Here is a 12,114-nt window from a genome sequence, read left to right on the forward strand (position 1 = left end):
GACTGGCCCAGAGTCACCCAGCAAGTAGTATGGTTGAATGGGGATTTGAACTCAGGTCTCCCCGGTCCTAGTCCAGCACTTTAACCACTACACCATGCTGGGTCACACAATATCGGGCAGCAGTGATATAGGAAGATGCTGAAAGTCATCATCTCATAATGTGCAGGAGGAGGCAATGGTAAACCCCTCCTATTTTCTACCAAAGACAACCACACGGCTCTGTGGGTGCCAGGAGTCAGAACTGACTTGACGGCACACTTTACCTTATCTTTCAGTGCATGTAACCTTTAAAGCACAACAGCATTCTTCAGCAAGAACGATATGAACTGACCGTACTCCATTCCCAATATTTATGAGGACCTGAGGGGTTATGGCTTTCAGTAGTTTGGTGTGAGACCTACTCCTTCCTTCCTTATCCAGAAAGAGACACCAAGACTAGACTGGCGTGGAGGGGGTTGTGCTCATGAAGAAGTGTTTTAAATGATTTTTTAATACCATTTGCCTTGGAAAACATAACAAAAGCAACCAGCAGTATTTGTATCCTGCCTTCCCACCAATAAGCTTTGGGTAGTATACATGGACATGGATTACCCCACTTTATCTGCACAAAAACTCTGTCAGATAGGCTAATGGCTGGCCAAGTGATTCACCCAACGTGTCGTAGGGCTGAGTGGGCATCTGAACTTTGATTTCCACACCCAGCGTCCAACTTTCTAGCCACGACATCACACAGGATCAGTCCTTGGACTCAGACTCCAGGTTCTCTGCAGTCATCTATGTAACCAGCAAGGGAGCCTAGACATAGACCAGGAATATCAAAATCTATTTTCCAAGTGTTTAGAGTTAGGGCAGGTTTAGGAACCCGAAGGAGAGAGAGAGAGAGTCACTTAATGTTTAAACGCAAGTCACACGTATTGTTCAACACTCGTCCAGCGACTGTGCAGTATACAGATCTGGTACAGATCTGTACACAGTTACAGGTACAATATCATGTCAAGTGTATTGTGTGTACAATGCAGTACACTTCCTATCTGTATCCAGCATTCACTTTTTAAATGTATAAAAAATATGTACACGTGCACAGAGATCTGAATGCAGGTACAATATAATGTCTGAACAGGAGTAGAGAGAAAAAGAGATCCATTTCAGAGACCGGAAGGTAAAGCAGGAAGAAGGAAAGAGGGAACTAGATAACACTTTGAAGTGCTGCTTTATTACTGAACAAGTGAATTTTGGCCCGTTGAATAACGGGCGCTAGTAACGGCGCTCCTGGACCCCCGCCGCCATTCCCCCTCCCTCCGCCGTTCCCCCCCTACCTTTAAGGGCCAAATCGGCCCAGGCATTTGCCCCCGCCAGGCCGGGGAGACGGAGACCGGGGGCGGAGCGGAGGCCATGTAACCTTAAAAAAAAATTTACTCCCGCGGCCGCCGCCGCCGACCACCCTCCCTCCCTCCCAGCTGCCGAGTCCCCCTTACCCTGGCCGACTGCTGTCGGCCGAAGACAGCCCTTAATTTAAGAGGCCGAGAGGAGCTCGCAAGCAGAGCTCCTCTCTGTGCAAAGCCTCTTGCCGAACTGCCGCTTTGGGCGCAAGATAGCTCAATACATCCCACTCCCTTGTGGCCAGCAGAGTTATCAGAGTGTTGCTAATTGTTCCCAAAACTTCAGAGAGTTGAAGCCCACTCTTTCCTGAATGGCAAGCCTGAGCTACCATGATGCCCCCAAAGGCTTATGCTTAGAGTGTGAAAGAGTACAAAGCAAACCTACACACCGTTCTCAGGGGAGCACATCCTCTGTGCTTCTAAACAAGTGCAGCTCCTCAAGAACAGAGGCTAGTCTCTAGGGCAGTAACTCACGCAGAGACAGGCAGACTCCTCTGAGGGCAAGTCATTTCACAGAGCCTCAGTATTAGGAGGGACAGAATGATACAACTCCCCCAGAGGAACTGAAGAGGAGCCCCACGTGGTCAGACCAAAGGTCCATCTAGCCCAGGGGTTGCCATCCTTGGGCCCTAAGATGTCACTGGACTACAACTCCCACCATCCACAGCAACAACAACCTTTGACCACTGTTGCTGGGGACTATGGAAACTGTAGTCCAACATCATATGAAGGTTCAAGGTTAACAACTCCTGGACTCATCAAACATTCTGCTTTTCCACAGTGGCCAACCTGTTCCCTCCAGGAAGGCTGCCAAGTGGGCATGAAAACATTCCTCCTGCCTGCCTCACCAGTATTCAGTGGTACACTGCTCTGGACATGGAGGATCCATTGAGCTACCTTGGCCAATCATGCTGATAAGCCCAGGCAGCCTCCTAACACTTGGGAACCTAACACTTGGGAGAGGGGAGCTGGTCTTGTGGTAGCAAGCATGACTTGTCCCCTTAGCTAAGCAGGGTCTACCCTGGCTGCATATGAATGGGAGCTGTGATGTGTGAGCACTGTAAGATATTCCCTTTAGGGGATGGAGCTGCTCTGGGAAGAGCAGAAGGTTCCAAGTTCCCTCCTTGGCAGCATCTCCAAGATAGGGCTGAGAGAGATTCCTGCCTGCAACCTTGGAGAAGCCGCTGCCAGTCTGGGTAGACAACACTGAGCTAGATCAACCTATGGTCTGACTCAGTAGACGGCAGCTTCCTATGTTCCTAACCTGACTGCTAGGCCAGGGGCGTAGCAAGGTTGGAGTGGGCCCAGAGACAAGATTTTAAAATGCCCCCCCTCACTGAAGCTCAGTAAAGAAACCTTAAATGAAGCTGAATAGTGGTAACAAAAAGCACAGTGTTTTACTGTGCTTTTTTTTTACTGTGCTTTTTTTAAAACTGTGCTTTTTTTTAACACCTATGTGCCACAACAGAACATCATCCTAATTATTTTTTAAAAGGTTTTGTCAATTGTGGATGATGCAAGTCATTTAATGGTACTAGAGAAAGACATGCTGTTCTGGTAGCTCCAGGTCTGGTAGCTCACATCAATTTCGGAGGATGAATACAACTGAAGGAAGCCCGGGCGGGTGAGCATCTGGGGGAAGTCAGTCATGTGACTTGCCTCTGGAGGGCCCCCAAGGCAGTGGGCCCCCAGACAACTGTCTCCCTTTGCCCTATTATAGTTACGCCCCTGTGCTAGGCTCTCTAAAAGGCACACACCACGGGCTTCCAGAGGAGGTGGGAGGTTTTGCAATCTAGTTACAGACAGATAGATATAATGCAGCCTACTCCTTCAACAGCAGGGGGCAGCAAGAGACAAACAACATAGGAAAGTCTTTGCAGACATCCAGCAACTGGGTTCAAGCATCACAGCTAAAGCATAATTTAGTTGTCAGGGCCGTGTGTTTTGGGCTCACGTGCTTCTCTCCATCCCATGTACAATGTGTGGAAAGGGTCAATAGCTAAGCTTGAAAAGGGGATTAGACAAATTCATGGAGGAGATTTATTGGCTAAAAGGAACCTCCATGATCAGGTACAGTATACCACTGAATGCCAGTTGCTGGGAAGGAACAGCAGGGGAGGGCTATGCCTTGCTTGTGGCTTCTTAGAAGCACCTGGATTCTAGCTTAGTGCCCTATTCAGACTTTATGTTGTATCTGTGTCTGTACACTTGTACATGTTTTTGTTCATCCATTGTTTACATTTATATCCCGCTCTTCCTCCAAGGAGCTCAGAGTGGTGTACATGGTTATGTTTATCTTCGCAGCAACCCTGTGAGGTAGGTTAGGCTGAAAGATACATGACTGGCCCAGAGTCTCCCAGTGAGTTTCATGGGTTGAATAGGGATTCGAACCCGGGACTTCCCAGTCCTAGTCCAACACTCCAACCACTACGCTATGCTGGCTCTCTTGGCTTCTTTCCAGCAGGGCCCATTCTCTCAAAGACATGACCAAAATGAAGAGGTGGTGTTAAAACACAGAAGGGTTTAAAAACATGTTTAAAGTTTTGGTTTGGTCCTTAAAATGCTGATTTTCCATTTTGGGGGGTTAAATGACTGTGCCTGTGACCATTTTAAAAGAGAACATGGGTACAGCCCCCTGAAATGAGGATATAGATAGGAAGTGAACTGTTGTACCTGCATTCAACAGGTATTCTGATCATTTGGGTTGCACAGAACAGGAAAGAAGTTGATAAGAAATGCTGAACTAGACTGGGGACAAGGATAGACCCCATCCACCCCAAACTGATATATTAGTTGAGATCATATCAATGAAATATATTCGCACACATCTCCTTGGTTTACCTAAAATTATTCTCTTTCCTTGACTCTAGTATTCAAATAATGTTGGAATTCTAGAACTGAACTCATTTTTAGCATCCAAACATAGAAAAATGTGGAACAGGAAAGAGCCATTTTTCTCCACAACGATGAGGACTAGAAAGTTGTTTTTCAATGCAATCTAAGATTCTTAAGATCTCAAATTCGAGGCCAGATAAGATTCCACAAACCTGTTTATATGTGCAATACCCACAGCCCCAGGAACAAGTGGCCACAGGAATCAAAGGATCATCTAAACCAGTTTCTTCCTTCTAAATGAGTGCCTGGGATCATTGCCAATGCAAGCACAAACATCTCCTCCTTGCTTGAATGCACCACTCTCAGTTTGGAAAGAAAGACCAAAATGAAAATGTCATAGGAACTTGATTCTGCCTCACCCTTCAAGAAAATCCAGAGTTAAGCCACTACAATAGCAAACTATCAGGGCAGGGGTGAGAATGGAAGCCAAAGAGACTGCAGATAGGGGCTGAGTTACATAAGTAGTGTGTTCCAGTGTGGATGGCTTGGGCACACAGGCAATTCCAAGGGTAACGGACTCAGGCCTGTTACCACTTTTTCCAGTTACTGCAGCCATAAGCAATTTTCAAGTTGATGTTGTATATTCCCACTGGCAAGAGAACATCTCCTACTCTAAGGTCATATCTGTATAAAATCCATAAATAAAGGCAGTGTCTGAAATGTGCAAAATACATTGGTGATGGAATCAGAATTTGGGGGGCATAGCTTCTGATTCCGTTACCAATGTATTTTGCACAGGTATTCATGACTAGCTCTTGGCCTTCATTTGCCATTTGTAAAATGGACTCCAGCGCACTTTGGTGCACCACACACATTCCCTGGCCTCCTTTTGGTCCTTCCCTCAGCTTCGAGACTCCTCACTCCCATGCTCCCTACCTCACATTAACTTACAGAGGAGGCAGGCCCCGCAGTAAGCAAAAGTGGAGAGGAGATGGGCTGCAAGATGGGGCACTCAGGCTGAATTCAGAGATCACCTGTGGAAGAGAGCAAGCTCCAGGGAGAAACCAGATCCCGCAGCAAGCATCACATAGGCCTCCGTAGGCACGCGGCAGAAGGTGAACTGACTTTACAGCAGACCTGAAATTCCATCCCTTGGGCATTAAACCAACCACTAATTAAGGAGATTAGGGAGGAAATGAAGGATTGCGAGAGACTATTAAGAGCCACTAGAGGGAGTGTTTAATGAGATCCCATAAAATAGGCAGCCTCACTTCAGTCAGTCAGAGCAGAAACCGCAGGGTCAGGCTGGGTGGACAGGTTATTTGAAACCAATGAAATACTCCAAATTGGGGCTCTTTTTTTGTAGAGGATCTCTGCTATTCCAGCCCCAACTTCCCCTGGTCTCCGACACTCTCTCAGTTTAGACCTATTACCCACCTACTATCTCAGTCTTGAACATCTTCAGCCCCAAAAAGGTTTCAACTTTTAAACACACACACACACACACACACACACAAAGTGTACCCCTTCCGTCTGAAACCTTCAGCTCTGGTACCCCAGAGATTTCAGTGTCCGTGTATACATACACACAAATTTAAATGTTATAGTTATGAGACAGTCTATTACAGACGCAGGCCAAGTTATTCATGAGTACTCCTATTGAAATTAATACAAGCAATCTTGTACTGTAAACTAATTTCAATAGCACTACTCATGAGTAACTTAATGTGGCTGTAGCCAGTGACTTTAATGGCTAGGCCCTTTGGTCAGGAGGCAACGGAGCAGTGTCGTAATCACTACTCAGTGATTCAGGGAAGCAGGAAGGCTCTGAACATCCCTTAGAAGCCTCACGAGTACCCCCAGGGGTTTGTCTACTCCTGGTTGGGAACCACTGCTGCCTTCTCTAAACACACAGATCAATGGCCAGATGTCACCAGTGGCGTTTTCCTTCCCTGGCCATGTGGGTCATTCCAGAGAAGCAAGGTTGGAGGCCATGCAAGAACAATCAGCTGGAGTTGGCGGCTTCAAGTCAGACCTCACGGCAGCCACTTCTGCTGACCAAGCTGTCTGTTTGGAGCTAGGCTATACCCAACGTTGCCTTGTCCCACAATCCTGGAGCGAGCCAGCTCCACTTCACAATGGACCCTGGCAAGCCTTGCAAGCAGCACAGAGGGAAGGGAAGGTTGCCAGTTGCTTCCTCATCTCGCCTCATGCTTCTCGCAAGGAGGGTGAGGAGAGGCGCAGCTTGCAAGGGTCAGATCAGTCCCAAAGAGCTCCTCTGATGGCAGCAGCAGAGGGCTCCTTGCTGGTATCTACCAGCAAATATCTGCCTCCCAAGGATCCCAGAGGGCTGTTAAAAGTAAAGTGTGCCATCAAGTGGGTGTCAGCTCCTGGCGACCACAGAGTGCCCTGTGGTTGTCTTTGGTAGAATACCGGAGGAGTTTGCCATCGCCTCCTCCTGCACAGTATGAGATGATGCCTTTCAGCATCTTCCTATGTCGCTGCTGCCTGATAGAGGCATTTCCCATAGTCTGGGAAACATACCAGCAGGGGGCTGTTAGTATCCCAAATATCCAGCACCTGCAATAACTGGCTGACCACATGAAAGTATTACCCCTGACTTGCACCACAGTATCGCAAAAACACATTTTAATGCCGGAACCTTCTTTATACCGAGTCAGACCCTTGGTCCTTCTAGCTCAGTACTGTCTACACTGATGGGCAGCAGCTCTCACAGCTTTCAGGCAGGAGTCTCTTCCAGTCCACCCGGGAGATGCCAGGGCGTGAACCTGGGACCTTCTGCAGGCAAGCAGATGCTCCACCACAGAGCTATGGCCCCATCCCCGAATGTGTTGCTACCGTAGCAGAAGACCTCTTCCCACAGGGCACATCACAAACCAGGTGGTGGAAGCCACCACTGTGGATAGATTTCATATCGGAGTCGGTGTGGCATAGTAGGATCGGGGAGACCCAGATTCAAATCCCCACTTACCCTGAAGACTTGGGCCAGTCAATGAGGCGAGTCTCGCGATCAGTGAGACTCGCCAGATGGGGTTAGGCAGAGAGGGATTCCCCACAGAGGAGCAAACCTGCAGCCCTGGGTGGCCGGTTGGCCGCCCACACGACTGCTGGCTCCGTGGCCCCCAGAAGTTCCAGGATGCCCCATGTGAGTGCAGACCCCGGTCAGGGGTCTACTCATGCGTCGCAGCGCTCCACAGCAACACATGAGCAGAACGCCGAGATTAACGGAGCGAGTGCTCCATTATCCTCAGCGAAGGGGAGGGGTGCTTTTGGCGGTTTGCTGCCGGGGGCTGCGTGGCTCCCGTGGCAGACACGGTGGCCAAAAAGCGGGTTACGCTCCCTTCACCTGCTTTTTGGCGACCGTGAGAACTGCCTCTCTATGTTTCAGCCTAACCTACCTTGCAGGGTTGTTGTGAAGAGGAGGAGACCTTTATAGTGAGCGACCTGAGCTAGGTGGAGCTACCTCCTTGGGGGAAGGGAAGGATGAAACTATTTTTAAAAAAAAAAAAAAAACATCAGTGGTTCTTGATTGTGTAAACCGACAGTATTCCCTAATGCAGGGCTCCCCCACTTCAGCCCTCCAGCTGTCCTTAGAGTACAGCTCCTATCATGCCAAGTCTCACAGTGGCCAACAGTCAGGGATGATGCAAGTGGTAGCCCAGCAGCAGCTGGAGGGCAGAAGTGGGGCAGCCCCCATGCCCTAACAAGATGATCTCTCTGCCGCCTTTCAGACTGGTTGGAATTTCCCTTTAGGGAATACTGTCACTCTTTGGCGGAGAATGTTGGTGGGAATAGTCGCTACTGACCACGGCCAGTTTTGCTGCAATTGCTGTGATAAGCAAGATAAGCCACAAGCTACAGCGGAAGGCAGTGTCATTAACAATTTCCCCATCAACAGGCCATTCCTTGCTAAAAATAATGATATATTCTGAGAAACTCAAACACCGGGATCAGGATGCAAATATATACAAAATAAGGAGATCAGTGCAAAACTTAAGATTAAAAGGAGAGACAGCAAAATTATGCATCAGGCTCATTACCAGATGAGAACATCTTACTATATATTGTTTTGTTGTGCATGTCCACACTTCTCCTTTGGCTCTCTCTATTTTTCTCATTCGCTCTCTCTCTCTCCTTTCCCCTCTTCTTCTCTTCAGAAAGCATCGCAAAAACAGCAGCAGTGCCAATGGGGTAGGGTCACGAGCCCCACTGGAGGCCAAGGATGATAGAGTGAAGTCTCAGGTTCCTTTGCACCAAATTTAGATTTTTTGCATTTAGAGTACATATACAGCCATGCCAAAAAGGAAGCCATGTGAGATGTACCCCATATTAACTACAGGAAGCAATTCCCCAGCCTGGGTATGACAGCAGGAACAGAACAGAAAGCCTCAGTCTTAGCAGCTGCCCTGCCTCTTAGCTCTTCCTAGGTCTGAGTGCTTTGTCAGCATTCCTTTTTGACCCCAACAGCCAATAATACTCCGAATCTCTCTCCTCCAGCAGAAACCCAATCCAGGCCCCTGAATGCAATCAGCTCAATTTATCAGGAAGTTTCAGCTCTTGCAAGATGCAAATCAGAAAGTCAAGTGGAGGGAGGGTGAGAGGAGAAAAAGAGAGAGAGCAGAGCACACAGTGTTCAAGGTGAGACTACCGTGCTGCCAACTTAAATAAAGAAAGCCATAGGTGTGCTGCCAAGGGATTGTGACAGCAAAGGGAAGGAGGGCGACTCCACAATGAGGGTAGCAGCAGGCCACAAAGTTTGCAAATGATGCCTTGTTAGGTAAAGAGGTGCCATACGATAAGAAGAAAGGCTTGATCTGAAGGGAGGGTGGCTAGCAAAGGGCATACCACACACACCACACCAGTCCTCACTATTTGTGGGATTTTCTTAAATCTCATTTAAGAAAATTGAAGAGATTCCAGGAAAGCTTTCAGGGCTATCTCCAAACTAGGAGTCACCTTAAGTGGCGCAGTGGGAAAATGTCTGACTAACAAGCAAAAGGTTGTCGGTTCGAATCCCCGCTGCTACTATATTGGACAGCAGCGATATAGGAAGATGCTGAAAGGCATCATCTCATACTGCACAGGAGGAGGCAATGGTAAACCCCTCCTGTATTCTACCAAAAGAAAACCACAGGGCTCTGTGGGTGCCAGGAGTCGAAATCGACTTGACTTTACCAAACTAGACACTTTACCTTTACCAAACTAGAGATCTGTGGCTTGGGAAGTCAGAAGGGAGCTATTTCTGTTTCCTGTGCAATGTGAGTTGGAGCTGGGGGAAAGGGAGCCTCTGCTTCAGGACTTCCCCTAGGCTGGGTCACAGCCAGGCCAGCCTTCCTCCCTGGGTGGGGCTTTAAAGAAATGAAAAGAAAGCCACTAACAGACAATGTTTTGTAATAACAGACAAAACACTGTTGCTGTCAAGCAAAACTCTGTATGTTACAGCGCAATCTAAAACACGTTTACACACGATGAAGTTTCACCAACTTCAAGGGATTTATTCCCTAGCAAGTTGGTGAAGTTTCACCAACTTCAAGGGATTTATTCCCTAGCAAAAGTGCTTGTGATTACAGCCTTAGTGTTTATGATCTATGAGTCTCAAAAGTATGTGTGTCAAATAAGAGCAATTATTTTTAAAGGTCAGAAGTGTTTTACCTGCTTATAAATACATAATGCCTAAGTTATTCCTTACCCACTTTAGGCACCATGCCATTTTTAGAGTCACAGCAGAGCATTATTTACAGGACCACTAAAACATGCCAAAGATGATAATGCTCTTTAAAAATGCATTTTAAAGGTGAGGGGAATCTTAGACTTTTCCCACTCAATCCACCTAGCACATTACCCTAGGGCAGGGGCAGGTGAATTTCAGCCATTACTAATTTAAATAAAAACAGACATGGCCCTATTCTAACAATCTTCCATTCTTTAAGTGGAAGCTGTCATGTCATAAATGTGAATCAGGTAATAAATCATGTCATAAATTTAAAATGTCTGTTTAAAATATAAATAATCACACACATACATTTTGGGTGAGGCAAACTAGTACTTTAGGTGAGGTGGTGCATCCACGCCCCCAATTTAGCAACAGCCCTACCTCTAGGAATCACTCATGAAGAACAAAGGGGGAAAAATATAACCTATTCTCCCTCCAAAGAGTTTAAGGCAAGGTTTATTGCCCCCCCCCCCGCCCGTTATTCCTCACAACCACCCTGTGAAGTAGGTTAGGCTGGAGGAGTGGGTTCAAGGTCTGTGCCTTCTTATTAGGATTAAAAGAATGGGGGTGCGGGGCGGGGAGAAGAGAGAGATGTGGTTGTGACAAAGATGATCTCTCATCCTCCCTCTCAAGCGGGCAGGGATGTCTCTTAGGGAAATTGTGCTCCAGTAAGTCTTTCACTTACAAGGTTTTCAATGGAAGAAGCTAGGAATTTCTTAGGGTCAGGGACAATAGCTGGGGTGTGCCTCTTTGTGTAAGAGGGGCTATCAGATCGATTGCTATTGAACGGAGACGGCAGAGACTAGAAAGGGTGATTGATGCCCCTTTTTCAGACTGGACTAACAGATGGAGGAAGAGTTGCAGCTGGATAGTGTCAGATTGTGAGGGGTGGAGGAGGCCAGTGCTGCCTGGGAACGTCTTTGTGGGATGGAAAAACACCGCTGGGAGATCTCACCAGGAGCAATGTGGCGGGGAGGAGGAGGAGGAGGTGTCAGATGTGTGGATGGGTTTTCTGGCTGGAGCACATGAGGAGAACCAAGCTGCTATCCTAAATCTGGGAACGAAGTGGGTATCTCTTTGTATGGACTTGGGGACTAATGTGAAGAGGAGAGGCTGAAGTGAGGGGTTTTGGGAAACGAGGCTACTTAAAATGGGGGGGGGTGTTTGCGGGTCACATTTCCGCCCGGAGCTATTTAGAAAGGGACCGAGACCACTACCACCTCTACGCCGGAAGTGCAGCCCCCTCCCCTTTTATTCGGATGTGGGCTGTGGGGGGAGAGGTCAGCTATACCCCTTCTATCTCGACTCGCCCCGCCCGCCCAACTTACCCGTCGAAAAGCCCGGGGAACTCCCATGGCAGCTGCCATGCTGTTGATGGTACTGCTGTCTAATGGGACCGGGCGGTGCCTGCGGGAGCCGTGGCAAAAGGGTTCCGCCCCCGAGCCGCCTCCAGCCCCACCTCTATTGGTCTCCGAGCAGCATTCCCTTCACAAAAGGCTTTATCAAAACCAAGACTCGTTCGGCCTCGGCGTCAGTTTTCGGTGTCCGTTTTGAAAGAAGAGAATGCCATTGAGCATGTACAGAGTGCTCCTCCCACTCGATGCATGAACGCTGTGGGTTAGAGTTTAAGATTTCTGGAACCTGATGGAGATGCCAGGCAAGCTGTTCAGCACATTCCATTTCCCCAATAAAATAGTAAATATAAAAGCAACACACCGGGGGCCCCCATCCCTTACTTTACTCCCAAAAATAACGCAAGGTTTGCTTTGCAGCATCAGATCAAGAGTCCGCCTAAGTCACCACTGTGGCCAGACTGAAAAGCTCACAAGCAGAGCAAAATGTAAACAGCCTATCCTCTATAGAAAAGGAGGCTCGTTGTGGGGCGGGAGAGCAGATGTAGACAAGATCAGAAACATTTTAAGATACAGGGAAATTTTTAGATTTAAGATAAGGTAAAGGGGGAAAGACACTAAGGAAGACTACTTGTAAAATGTATGTACTGTAGACTCAGCCAAGCATATTTTTCTGAAAGTGCTTATATACATATTACTGCTTCTTTCTCAGACACAACATACCCGCCCAGTACCCACATCTTTTACCAAGTTGGGTGTAGGGGGCTGCAACCAATCACAACCACCCTTCCCCGCACACGCCCTCTAATACAGC

General features: G+C 47.8%; 1 protein-coding gene across 3 annotated transcripts in view; it reads right to left on the reverse strand.

Annotated features, from left to right (window-relative positions):
• LOC128329906 (branched-chain-amino-acid aminotransferase, cytosolic-like) overlaps positions 1-11,421 on the reverse strand; it is a 32,185-nt gene extending 20,764 nt beyond the window's left edge. Inside the window, exon 1 of one of the 3 annotated variants that reach the window (XM_053261809.1) lies at positions 11,277-11,421. In XM_053261809.1, the coding sequence (XP_053117784.1) occupies positions 11,277-11,315 (39 nt within the window). In that variant the 5' untranslated portion in view covers positions 11,316-11,421. Of the gene's footprint in view, positions 1-5,248; positions 5,268-8,293; positions 8,533-11,276 lie in introns of those variants that run through there. The other 2 variants (XM_053261808.1, XM_053261810.1) reach the window with 2 other exon arrangements.
• Between the last annotated feature and the right edge of the window lie 693 nt (positions 11,422-12,114).

Source organism: Hemicordylus capensis, chromosome 6 (genome assembly GCF_027244095.1).
Source record: "Hemicordylus capensis ecotype Gifberg chromosome 6, rHemCap1.1.pri, whole genome shotgun sequence".
NCBI lineage: Eukaryota > Metazoa > Chordata > Lepidosauria > Squamata > Cordylidae > Hemicordylus > Hemicordylus capensis.